The following is a 14,436-nucleotide window of genomic DNA, read 5'->3' on the forward strand; positions in this document are numbered from 1 at the left end:
CGTTTCTACGCGAATTGGAAGATCGGGGTTTGATTTTGAAAATTGTGGTCAATGACAGACACAGGCCAAAGCAATCAGCGAAAAAACCAGGTTGACTTCATGCATAACAGCGTCTCGTTTACAAATCTTCCAATTGATTCATATTGCTACTTTGGTATTAGTCATTATTGAAGATCAACTTTTGATACTTGATACCTTTTCATCAGAACGAAATAAGACGAAATAGGGATTGGCATACTGCAGATCATCAATATATAAATACGCCAGATAAATTACGTCATGCGACAACAGCAACTGCACGACATTTACAATTATGCCTGTACAGTTTTTTTCCAAAGTAGATTAGAATTAAAATTGTAGCTGCACAGTATATAGAAAACTCGATTAGATTTAGAATTATGAACTACACAGACTTCCCTATTAGATCAGAATTAGAATTACAGCTCTACACGGATTTTTCCAAATCAGATTTGAAATAGAATTACTGAATTCGCGAAAACTTCGAAATTGAATCATAATCAGTTCAAATCAAACCAGAATTCATTCTCAGAAGCACGAAGATGTCAAATATCTGTACAGCAAGATTGGCTCGATTCGCACTATACAGTTCTCCTGTAACTTTTCCAGGAAAACCACAAATTAAATTAGAATTAGAACATAAAAACATTTCACAAATTATATTTGAATTAGATACCGGCATTCATTTGTAATTACTCTAATTAGACTAGGATAACCCACTTGTCCAAGCCTGATATATACACAACCAACGCAGGTGAATTCCATAAACTGCATCACGTCTGTGAAATAGGCATCACGCCAAGCCGCCTACGGCCGTTTCGTAAATTTACAGTGTGTTTATGTTACCTGTATCTTTATTTAGAAAGCCGAATAGGATAGGAGTTTATATTATACGCGATCAGGATTACCATGCAAGGCCCTTATTAGTCTGTTGTTCTGTACCCAGCGTGTCTTTTCATGGGTTTCATTCGGCGCGTATTCGTGTCATTAGTGCGCGATCAAGCGAGAAGCACCCTCAGTTTACGAGTATAATCTTGGAGAGATGTGATCGCGACTCAGTCGAAGGCAAGGATTGTAATCATGACAGGGCAGATAGTATGAAGTTGTGTTGGTACTGGAAAGTGATTTGGTTCGCAGAATGTTGGCATTACAGATGTTATCCAAACAAGATAAGCAATGCCTTTATACCAACAAGAATAGATGAGGACGCAGGAAGTATATTTACGTTGATTTCTATCCATTGATATATACCTAGCACCTATCTTTAACCCTATCAGATTGGCGGCGAAGTCATCTAAGCGAGTGATTTATCCGCGAGGATAATAAAGCCTGTTTTCAATAGCTCCTGCCTCCTTGGAGGTACAGAACTTCAGTATAAAATTGAATGATATATTAATATTGAAGTCCGAATATTTTCGGCTAAAACTCGCCAGGGAAAAACGTTCAGGTCCATTTCAATGTGAATATCAGGGATATCCAAAAAGTTTTAGATATCCCTGGCGAATATATTACTCAATTTAAAGCTTGTTTTCCTAAAGGATCATTTTTGACGTATCGAATACCGTTAGCTGATAGCCTGTAAAATCGCAATCATTATTAAACCGTCTGCTGACATTGAGTCTAATTCAATATTAAACGCGTCTACCGACACGCAAGGGATACGTGGAATATGACGTTTCCCATTTATTCTTGAATTAAACCTGCTTGACTCATCCATTTGACTGTGGTAAAGGATAGCTTGATCATTCTGTTTGGGAATTTGAAGTGAGTAGTGTGTCGGAAAAACATCGATGCGTAATAATATAGTATTATTAATATCATACCGAAGAAGATAGTTAAATTTGTGTTAACTTTTCTGTCCAGGATTGTTTATCAGTTCGTCGGTTTGACACGATTGAATGTAAAGCGTGAAAGGTACGATTTCCATCTTTTCGAATGACCGCGATAGGCTTTAAGGAGGTTTTAGCAATGGTGTCAGCAGGCTGCATCTCAAACGAGTGCAGCAATTTTGAATACTCTTGACGCACATGTCGACTGCACATTAATTCTATTGTAGATTGACTTTAGAAGAAATTAGGAGTTATCTGGCAGCTAATGCGGGCAAGTATCAACCTGTTCCGTTGTTGTAACGTAGTATCGCTAGAATTCTTGGCAAACTAGATGGTTCGATTGTTTGCTGTATATTAGATAGGTCAGTGATACAATACCATATCTAATCGTATTTACTGCATACAGGCGTTTGCGTAAGCGACTGAGAATATTGCTTAATGTCCATGCTAGTGACGCGGTGTTGATGCGTTACTAAAAGTATTTAGGCTGACTTGGAAAACTAGGTAATTCTAGTAGACTAGTTAGAGAGAAATGCCGATACAATACTAGTCCGATTTGTGATGTGTCTCTTTACTCTAGTCTTCGCGAATTATTTAATTATAGTTCTACTGTAATTTTAAAAAGTGTAGATATAATTCTAATCCTAATCTAATTTTAGAAAACCGAACATTTTCTAGGTGTCTAACTCTGCTATATACCGGGGTTGAGTGAACAACTGAGAACATTGTGTAATGTCGACGTTTATGCCGTTTCATTAGTCACCTCACTAAAATAATATGCGTTACTGAAGATATATAGGTTGGGCTCTGATATTTTGGATCGAGTCATTGGGTGTCAGGAGTCGCAAGACCTTCAATGACCTAAGTGGGTAGCTATTTACAAGTGGGTAGCTATTTACATATTTACTCCTTGATGTTTTCAAGTTTTGTTTTCTGCGGAATTATTCATGCAGAAGATATATCGTATTCTTGAATACAAAGTTTCAAAGTTATATGAAACTACAATGGTAACAGCAATCCAACGTGTACATTGGCACACACTGAATTGTATCTGCAATGATTCTTGCATTTATTAAAATACACGTGACGTAGTCCACTGACCATTACGTTTCCTTGTAATATGATCACAGCTCTGGAGGGAGATGAATCATCTATATCCCTTGGCTAATGGATTACGAATTATGATTCAATCTTCACCCTTATATGACCGTTCTTTTTGACTCACATATGTTGGGATTTGAGAGAACAATATCATTAAATTCATAAATTTACGAATAAGGATATTCTCATGCTTGGTACGACAGTCCAGGTATTTTGATCATGTTCAGTAATACTTGAAACCTGGTAAAACGTGCCTGCTTTGTAGTAATAACCCCATGGCGCGATAGAATCGCCTGCAGTAAATTTGTTCAAAAATTGAAAACTGTTGTGATATTACCGATTGCCAAAAAGACTGATTGTAATCAGTCAACTATAATTATACTCGAAATCTACGAATGCCAGTGCGGATGACTTCATTTTAGTTTTGAAATGCTATGTTATGGTTGAGTCGTATCGGCTATTTTAGTCTGCCAAACCTCAAAATATGGGTGTGGACAATAGATGATAATATAAGCTGCAGCCCTTCCAGAGTATGTTTTGTTACGCACTACGACGACGATATCTTTTGTATACCATGTACAATAGAATCTGATCAATATAATATATTTTAAATCCATATTCCGACAACGAATTCGTCGGTATATTCCAGACGCATCGTAATTTATGTGGAATGATTTTATGTTCATTATGCGAGTGCCTTTATTCCATATGGACGTGGATATTCCTAATAAAATTATAGTAGGTCGTGTGTACTCTGGATTTGTCTACGTAAACGCTTGATTGAACGGCTTATACGTATGTTAACACCGAGGAAAATGCCATTATAACGTTGGACGGAGAATGCTCAGATTCAGGAGGTCCATAGCCAGAATAAAAGAGACTTGAGACAATCACAGGGATATTCAGATTATTAGCAGGGCCAAAATAGCTACTCTTGATGTTTTGAAATGACACGTCTCGTGAAACTCGACGTGGTAATGTAACTTATGCAATGTAATGTATGCAATGTGTTTGGTGTAACAAATTCCACCTCTTGCTCTATATCGTCTTGCCCCGAAGATATTCCCGTAGCCAGTAAGCACTAAGCAGCTGTACAGCGACAATCCTTTTTCATTACGACTTTAGTAAATCACATTGTCAATCGATCCAGACGGTCCTGCCGGTGGTACGCCTGCAGGTCGGGAATTAATGGCAGCTTGTTCATAAGATCCACGAAGTTTTGCACAGTGTTATTAAAAGTGCATTTGCAAATTAAACCAGCTCTTGTGGTGTAGTGCAAAGATGTTGGTATGTCCCAATCCAGACCATATGTTACGATAGTTGCTGTATTAAAGTATACCACTCAGGGCCGTAACAGCACTTCGTCAGGCCCCCCCCCAAAACTTTGGTCTTGGGCCCCCCATAGGGTTATAGACCTAACTTCTGGGGGGCTTCGCCCCCCAGACTTCCCTCCGGCGATACACTGTTTACCGCTATTTATCATATTCTTTGGGAGTTTGTTTAGTGAATCAGCTTTTGTCGCCTAAGCGCGCCAAGCGCGGGAAAATTTCGAGAATTCATGATTGAATCGGTCAGTATGATCGGGAATTGCCTATATTGTTATCAATTTTTATCTTCTCTCTGCTCACGTAATCAGATTTACCGGTAGAGCTGAGTGAGGTGTGTTTGAAACGGTAGGACCACTCAATAATGATTAAACATCTTCAGGCGTTTACCCGTTGGCAGGAACGAAACAGTACCTCGTCAGGCCCCCAAAACGCGAGTCTTGGGCTCCCATAGGGTGATAAAACGACCCCCCATCACGTTGTTCGCGTTTGTCACGAAATCATCTGTACTGTATTGTGAACGAGCGCGAAGCGCGAAAATTTTCGATAATTTATGATAAAATCGGTCAATCAGATCAGCGATTGCATATATATTATGCTATCAATTTATTTTCCTCTCTACTCACGTAATTAGATTTACCTGTAGAGCTGAGTGAAGTGTCTTGAAAACGGGAGGGCCCGTAAATAATAATTAAACATCTTCTGGCGGGCGGACCCGTTGATATGACTTCGTTACATATGTTATTTCGTGACTTCCAGTCTGCTACATCAAAACATATAGAATCGCCCTAACGTATGCTCCTAAACTAAGAGACGAACACGATTTCAAATTGGTATTTCTTCACTGGCATAAATTTCTTCCCAGCGGGATGGTATTTGTCTTGTGAGGTTCAGATTGCAAAGACAGGAACACTCAGCGTCAGTCATTTAGGCGCCTATATGGACAATTAAACCTATGTGTATTTTATATATAGAACGCAGTCTTCGGTCAGCATAAGGGCATAGACCTTTTCGGCCAAGGTTTTCTCGCTGCCGATCGTTCTGGCACACTTCTTGGAGTCGCATGTTATATGGCCTATGGCCTATGGCCTATATGTCTTGGTGGGTCGTGGCGCGGTAATGGCCCAATACCCAATAATAAAGATAAATGGCTACTTGAATTCGCGCACAGCGCGAGAAAATTTTGAAAAATTGTCATAAATTTTCAAAAAATACTTTATGATTTATGATAATTCACGAAATAATTTTGGGCCCCCTTCGAGCTCGGGCCCCCCCAATTGGGGGGTTTGGGGTGCGGCAGTTACGGTGCTGATACCACTGAACCACTGAAGTAAATCTCCTTTACTTGAAGACTCATTCGGTTTTTCTTGTTTATCACAACGTCACTCCTTAGAAGGTTTGGATTTTTGAAATTTGAATTGACGATAAGGATATGAAGTGTAATGGTTAGTCATCCATTCTAATTCACCAAAAACCTAATTTAATTCGTGGGAAAATTTATACTCACACGCTTATGCTAGGTTTATTACTTCTACGCATGTTGAGGTCGCGTAAAAAATAAAAGTGAGCCATCGTGCTCCAGTGAACCATGGTTTCTCCGACATGATTAAGCTGTACGGCTTGTATGAAACGAGTATTCGCTGTTGTATCAAGAAATAATTTCACGTAACAAAGTCACCAAGAGGCATCCACAACAGCTACTGAGCTGCACAAGGAGTCTGTACAGTACGTGTACAATCTGTCCACCTCTGAGCTAAATGCCATACGTTTCTCATCAAATGAACGGCCTGTTGGACATGGACTTTTGAGAATCCCGTAAAATATGGCGTGGCAAGGTGTGTGACATCCATTCCTAGTGTAATGCCTGCCGCTTCTACGACGAATCTGAATTTTGATAAAACCTTCACATGTCATTTTGCGAAACAATGCCTGTGTGTATTTCAAATATACGGATTGCAAAACAGGACAATTCTCCTACAAATATTTGCCCAAATTTGTTTGTCCATGCTTACCCGAAGCGCCAACCACGGGTGTGTTTCGATGTATCGGATCGAAAATATCATGAAATATTTAGGCCACTGTCGCACCTCTGATTCTCAAACTGATTTTTAGAGTCCATTCTCTATATTTCTACATAAATTGCTATTAACGAAATATTTGTGTTTACTTGTACAAAAATGCGTCGTGATATTTTATTTTATTTGTCAGCTCAGACTTTACGCTCAAGTCAATACGTGCGGCATTTCTTCATGAAGGACGTGATACTTCAACAATTCAATTTTATCGTTTACTGATGCCGTAAGCATATGCCCCCGTTCAAACGTTCCGAATAATGTATTCAGCGTACGTTGCACAGTTGCTCTAGATATCATAATAAGTATTTCGTTCGCTTTTGTCGGAATAAACTTGTTGTGTACTCCCTGAAAATTCTTTGTGGTGTAATAAAATGAAACGATTACTCAGATGATTTCTCGCAATCATATCATAAATGACGTTTACACTTCTGTGCAAAATCACCCGTCAATGAAATAGTCGCGATTCGTTCGTATATAGCTCGTTTCTATTGACACGGCGTCGAGTTTCGCGTATTAGCAAATAGGCCATCAAAACAGGAAAATAGATTGTGGTTTTCGAAATAACAAGTGACGAATATAATACATTGAACAGCGTTCCTAAGCGTTGATATTTAGTCAAAGCTATCACCTCTAAAGAGCCACATGGCTCCGGTTTTGTCGCGCCGTCGGTAGTGTTGGGCAATTGTCGTAGTGAAATTGCAACATATCGTCCAGCTGTTAATACAAGTTAGAAGAGGAGGTTCGCAGCGTTCAATTTAGATTTTCGAGCTTACTGTCGCAGACTAGGCCGACAAGCCAACTATAGTTGTGTAATTAGACTAATTAGAGAGAAATGTCAATAATCAAATCCTCATATGATTGGTGAAATGTTTCCCACCTCTAATTTTAATTCTAATGTCAATTCTGGCTTTCCTGAAAATGACACGTCAGAACTTTATAGTGCGGAACGGGTCAAGCTTGCTGTGTACATTTGCCATATTCATGATTATGAGAATGAGCTTTGATTTGATGGGAACTGAGCCTGATTCAATTTCCAAGTATTCGGGAATTCGATAATATTGTTATATTAACTATAATCTCATTAGAAAAAACTTTGTAGCCATAATTCTAATTCGGGTCTAATTTGGAAAAAAATAAGTATGCAGCCATAATTTCAATTCCAATCAAATCTGGAAAATAACTGTGTAGCCATAATTTCAATTCTAGTTTAATTTAAATAAAAGTATGTAGCAATCATTCTACTTTCATTATAATTTTAAAAAGCTGAAGATTTCCTAATTGTCGAACCTGTACTGTTGATCGAAAATGGCGCGATATAGTACAGACATTGTGTGCGTTTTTCAGAATGGTCAGTTAAACAAATGGTGAAGGTTAAAACGAAAAGATTTCAACGTTTTATAGGCCTCTATGGTTGACTTTCTCCTCCGGGGCTTTTGTGGTATTGGTTAAGTACGTAGTGAGATCTATCCGCGAAATACCGAGTCGTAGCGACCGCAAACGTCGCACAAATACTGGCATCCAAAATTCCGGAAGGGATTGTTTCACGCTCGCTCTCGGCTACGCCTGCTGTTGCCCATTGTGCCAAACTATTTATATCATCGGTTCTCAACCTTTTTGTACATGCGCCTCCCTTGGCAATGGTCAATAAAAGTGCGCCCCTGACCCCCCTTACACTTATCATACACGTCATGTCAAAAATAGCGTTCAAAAATAACGTATCATCTAATACAGAGGTATGCAACCGATTTGCTAATCACGGCCGCATTTCGATTACTCATGCAGCCTAAGGTCGCATTTCAGGGCATCGCCGTGATGAACTAACTGGACGCAAAATACCTACCTTAATCTGTCCATATCCAATGTTATGAATAGTTGCTGGGATTGCATATTGTCGCGCGGGGCGCGAAAATTTTTCAGATTCCCGAATGAATTCCGTAATTAATAGTAGCAGTATCACATATTACTATCAAATATTTACCCTTTCTCCGCCCATGTGATCAGATTCTCCGGTAGGGTTCATGGAGGGAGTGCTTTCGAAAACTCAGGGCAAGTTATAAATGATAATGCATCTTCGTGTGGCCAATTGTAATTAGTCACTTTGTTGCATGCTGTTATTTCTTGATCTCCAATCAGGATTGTCGATTGTATCGGTAGTGGAAGTAGTAGAAATTTATTGAAATCGCCCAAATGTACCATCAACGATTCCGATTCGGGCTCAGATTGAGAAGGGTGCTACTATAATAAAATCGAAAAATGAAGTGATGTTGAATTGCGCGGAGCGCGAAGAAAATTTCAAGATTAATTAAAATCTCTTAAAACATTTGGGAGTGAATTCGAAATTTCCTTGTGGATGTAGACGACCGCCAACACATACTAATTGAATTAGGTGTGTGTCGACGACCGTACAAATTCCTTTCTACGGCCGCAGTTTGCTCATCCCTGATCTAAAAGTAGGCTATACATATGGTATGTCTTACGCCAAGTTTAAATCCTCATTTCAGTTGTTGAGTCTTTAACATTTCTGACAAACTTCCCAAAACTTGTTTGAAAATAGCAAAAAACATTGAACAGGACATCAATTTATTTCAAGGTAGGTTGCACTGAGACTAATCCTAATGCTAGTAGTGACTACAGGGAGCACGACGTCCTTCTGTACTGCCATGCTAAATTTGGTCAGTTTTGGAATTGAATTAAATAAATTGTGTTGATTCAGGATAGCCTAATTGAGGGCGAAATCGGGCAACTTATATTGCATCTAAGTCTATCTTAGGCAGTGCAGTTCGCCAGCTATTAACAACAGTTACCAGCGCACTGAGTGTTATGCTACTACCAAAGAATATCGAAAATTTGCTCAAATGAAGTTAAAATCAGCCTATCCTCCATTGAGCGCGACTGCTGGAGTTTGAATTTGGCGAGCTTTCTTGAATACGAAATAAGTTTTATCTTCAATCATCGTCTTCTCAGAATGGTTGTGAAACACATGTTTAGTAAGAATTCATACAGACTTTTTGTCAATTTTTCGCACCCCCCAGGCTGAGAACCACTGATTTATATGAATCGAGACAAAACATATATAAGTTGATAAATAATTATTCATAACATTTTATACAAGATGTGTTACATTTGTTGTTCATCAATCTATAATAGGCTACAATACCAGCGAATTATATAATTAGTTTGATAACGGCCATTATGGAACAAGTATACATTCGCCAACAATCTTCTACAGTACGTTGTCTTATGGGCAATTGCAGTCTCTGAAAAGCCGCGCATACGCCGTGACCTACTCTGTTGACCCGATTTACGCGACGTAATCGCTTGTCGCCAAGAAGTAGGGCATTCGTAAAACATGGATTGATAGAATAGTGGGATTAGTGCTCTGGAGGCCTCACAGATGTCTCCGGAACGCATTTACTTCATGAATTCGATTCTGTGTTGTTTCATTTAAAACTATGGAGTGAGAGTTCGTGATTCTTTGTTGAGAATGGCAGCTTTTTCGACAAATATAGTCTCGTGATTTTGTTAATCACAAAAGCTTAAGTCGATAGCATCTGACCGTATAATGAATGCAACTCAACTATTTTCAGCAACGGTTCAGCTGCAAATTTACTGGGGTCTGCCGTACCTTTTGCTAGTTTATATACACTATACGGTGGTTCAAATATAAAACGCTAGCCTATACCTATATTGTACAAGGTCCGGTGAAACGATAGTTGTAAAAGCAATGAGCGAAATGTATTTAATGTGTTTTTAGTCCTAGCTATTGGTAGAATTGCTAATTACTTTTAACAAGTTCTTTCCATCTTGGTTTTAATGTGGTGAGAGCGAGTGGAAGGCAATGGTGAATATTTCATTGGTCGTACAGATGCGAAATCTATTGTTTATAAAGTTCATGTTTGCAAACGCGGACTTACAGCTGTAGGTAGACCAAAACGTAGTGCGAATTTGCACTCCTAATTTGTGAGGCACAGGAAGATCTTTGCAAATCAACGATAATTAATTTGGTTTTCTTAAAAGAACTAAGTAATATTGATAATGGTCCTCATTTAACGCTGAAAATGTCCGCATTCGGACCGCCGTCCGCCAGTTGAGTGGTCCTGTCATAATATTGACTGATTACATGGGAATCATGTTACTTTTGACTTGTAGACAGACTTGGGAAACTAAACAATTTTCAGCATTTCATAAATTAGATTAGAATTAGAATTGGAGCAAATAAACATTCAAGAAATTCGATTATATATAGATTACCGACGTTTCGCTCTAATTAGATAACCTAATCTTGTTGTCCAAGTATCCTTACGCAGTATCGAGATATCCTACCGCTACAAGCGATTTCAACCTATGATATTTTCCTTTTCATATAATCTGACAGTGGTTAGAGTAACTTTTCACGATAATGGACAGCACACCCGTAGCGGAACAAACTGCCTACATAGCAAGTATCGCAGAGCATCTACCATCTTTCCCAAGGGCGCCCCGCGTATCACAAACGGAATCCCGATGTACCGGACATCACGAGACCGCGAGAACCAGACGAGGACCGTCACCAAGACAAGTTCTGTTCAGCCGAGCTGTTAACTTTTCGTTGTATGGGATAACACTGTTCATCCCGGGACTCGCTATGATGATAGTGTACTTTCTTGTGTTCCGCGTACCAGACGGGGACTTTCGATGGTCACCGGCCGACGCCTTTCTTATCACCGGGGGAATATTAATAGGATTCAGTAAGTATTATCGACGCTGGTCATTAGCTCCTAATATTCTTTGACGTTCTGCACGCATATCGGTAGGAAATTGGCTGTAATCTATTCATGAATTCGGGCAGTAGCGATCTCGCGTGTGGATAGGATGTATGTAAATTAGGATTGTTGAAAAATTAATTTCCAAATATTTCTGGCTATCGATGCAATTGATATATTTGCTAAATAAACGCTACACATCAAATTTGGTTCAATTCCAACCAGTAGAAGTGGAAGTGATGTTATTAGAGATAAAAAATAGATTTATTAAAATAATTCAATTTATTTTTTCAAATCTTCCTGGCTGCCCACGAAATTGTTAAGCTGTCTAAAAATACACTCACTCTATACCACCATATAGTCCTACGTCATTCCTGTCAGCGCCCCATAGCGTTTCATCTCTCTCTAGAATTATTGCTTTTTCCAATATTTCTTTTAATAGAATTCTTCGCTCAGACCTACCTATGCATTCCACGTTCATCGCCACCCTTCTTATTTCGTATCATTTCCCCTCAGGCATCGTCTCGGAGTGCGTCGCAATGTGGCTCTACCTAGTATTAAGACACGCGTCAAACCAGCCCACGACACGAGACACGAGCAACACGCAAACGTTCAGTGACCTCCCGCCTTCATATAACACAGTGGCAGCCGTCGATCTGCCGGATTTAGTCATATCCGTTCCGCACGATTCGGAGAATCCGCCCACTTTTGATTCTTGCGTTACCAACAACCGATATTTGCCGGGAATGGAAAACCAAGCGTTCGATGGTGTGACGGATGAAGATGACTTACCACCTCCTCCATCTTATCCTGGCTCTCTTAAACGCAAGAAGTCAGGTAAAGTCATGTACGCGAACCGCAGCGAATCGCCAGTTCCGCTGACTATCGACGAAGAGATGCAATCATTAGCAAAAGATTCTGTTTGAAACGGGAAATTCGATGCTCTCTGATAAGAAGTTTGTCTCAAGATATCGGAGTGTACCGACTTCGAACTTCCGAGTCCTGACTGATTGTATTCCGTACGAATATTATGGAAAAGACCTGCTTGATACAGGCTTGCGCGCCGCGTATCTCCTTGCGTTTCAAACTCGCTGCTCGGATGACATCTGTCGAAATGATCTTGGAGAAATTATGATACGGAATTTGCGAGCGACATCTGCAATGGGTTGCGGTATAATCTACTGTGGAGAATATCGAAAGACAGCTGCAAAATCATCGATAATACGACATCAAGCGAGGAAAGAGCTGAACACACTATTCCGGGAAACTTAATATATCAAATGTTGCTTTTGTATCATATATAGGGCTGAGTACAATGATTCGAATGGTCTAATCTGAATCTAGTGTTAATTCAAATGATTCGAGCCGAATATTAGAAAATGATTCGTTCGAGTACTGAAATTATACGATCCTTGCCAGTAAGGCTACATCAACGGTAGATTGTAATTTCAATAATACTTTCCTCAGTTGAAGGCTATAGCTATAAACCTCGATTGGTAGTATCGCAGGTTGCAGCATACGAAACAAGTAGTAAAAAGCTATGCCCGTTAGTGGAAATGACATATCTGTCAAGTCGTTATCAACTCAAAGCATTCTCACGAAGTATACGACTAATACCAAGTAATCGTTAATCTGATACAGAACTGGCATTACATTTTGGTCGCATAAATGGTATATATTTGGGCTTTGCACATTATACTGTTGTGATGTCTCCATGCTTGATCCTCGAATACTTGACCCGATTCCTGATACCCAGCCCTACCAGAAAGTCCTTGCGTCATATTTTACATAAGCATAGCGTAAAAGGTGTATCTGTAAATCAAGCGATACATTGGCCCGGTGAGGCAATCATAAATCCCAATTATCGTAGGCACTGACAACCTTCCGTTCACAAGGAAGCTTCCAATGTCAATTGAACCATTGATCACGCACGATTAAGCATCAGGGTTTTTTGCGTGAAATGGCAATGATTCCAGGGACTCGGTAATCCTACGGTTAACGCTGGAAACTACAACTGGTGATATGATTCTCGTTCATAATAAATCCGACCTGTGATGTCCGGATGGGGTGTCGTGAGACATTGACGAACAGCCTACGGTCGCAGGCACTTTGCAATGTTATGGGTGTTTTTATAAGTTATCTCATGCGTGATGGCAATGCTTTTAAACGACAGCAACTCTTCATTTCTATGCATTACTTTTTCAACTGATTTCCTCGACATTCAAATTGCCTAGTTCGTAACTTAAATTGCACGCCTACCACGTCTCGCCGTTTTCTTTATAAAGCAATCGAACTGTGAACCTATTGTTGTTTATCAGTCGTGGTGTGTGATACTCGTGAAAGGATTATGATGAACAGGGAAGATATATTAGTAACCTAGGAATCCGTTCGCTTCATTACTTATGCTCAGTAGCGTGTATTGAACTAACGCGAGCGGCAGTAAATTAGGGATACCATGTGACCTCTTTTGGAGGATTTGTCCTCATTTTTTTTCATTAAAAGTGAAATGTCCGCCGAGGACGCCTAAATGTCCTCTCTTTTGCATACTGTCCTCTATTTTTGCTTTGAGTTTTAGGCAACCAGACAGCGAAGACTAAAAAGGGTAAACCCGACACAAACTATCGGTGGAAAACAGGTTTTTCATGCATTGTCGCGAAAGTTGACTAAAAAGAGGTCAATTCAACTAAAATCATATTCATATTTATAAATTAGCCGTCTTCATGTCCGTTATTGAAACTTGAAAAAAGTGCCCACTATTTCGGATATGAGAATATGGTATCCCTAGTAGTACGACTTCGGTCATTTGTGTACGAACGTCCAGATTTTCAGACTATTATTCATACACTTCTCTGAGCGAACAGGGTGTGTGTATTCACACCCAAAGGGTCGAAAAGTGTGTTACACGAAAACAGAACCTAAGTCAGGGTTACATCGCGGTCATAAATCCTACGTGCATACCTTAGTACGTTGCTATTTGTTTGCATAATTTGGATTAAAATGTTTATACCAGGGTTGTAACCAAGTCACATGGTTCCGAGTCACGAGTCAATCTGACTTTTGTGGTTTTGACTCGAGTCGAGTCGAGTCATTTTCAATTCATCACCGACTCGAGTCCGAGTCCAAGTCACCGTTTCAAGGGTCAAGTCCGAGTCATAGTGTTATGACTCGAGTCGAGTCCAAGTCACAGTATTGCAGTCATGTTCAACTTATGTTTTCAATCCTGCTTGGGTGATATCGAATTCCTTGCTTGTCAAACATGCTTATTTTGTCCCTATCATAGTCTTGGCACAAGTTTATTTAGTTAGGCAGATAACAAACAGTTACTGGCCTCATATACCGATTCTAC

The 14,436-nt window shown here is 39.6% G+C and overlaps 1 protein-coding gene across 1 annotated transcript in view; it reads left to right on the plus strand.

Annotated features, from left to right (window-relative positions):
* Window positions 1-13,390, plus strand: part of LOC145447021 (uncharacterized) — a 238,583-nt gene extending 225,193 nt beyond the window's left edge. Inside the window, exons 2-3 of the mRNA XM_080325451.1 lie at window positions 10,724-11,075; window positions 11,607-13,390. Of these exons, the coding sequence (XP_080181577.1) occupies window positions 10,748-11,075; window positions 11,607-12,016 (738 nt within the window). The 5' untranslated portion in view covers window positions 10,724-10,747 and the 3' untranslated portion in view covers window positions 12,017-13,390. The remainder of the gene's footprint in view (window positions 1-10,723; window positions 11,076-11,606) is intronic.
* Window positions 13,391-14,436: the final 1,046 nt, after the last annotated feature.

The sequence above is a fragment of the Botryllus schlosseri genome, chromosome 9 (genome assembly GCF_051294905.1).
Source record: "Botryllus schlosseri isolate E-star chromosome 9, Bs_hap1, whole genome shotgun sequence".
Lineage (NCBI taxonomy): Eukaryota > Metazoa > Chordata > Ascidiacea > Stolidobranchia > Styelidae > Botryllus > Botryllus schlosseri.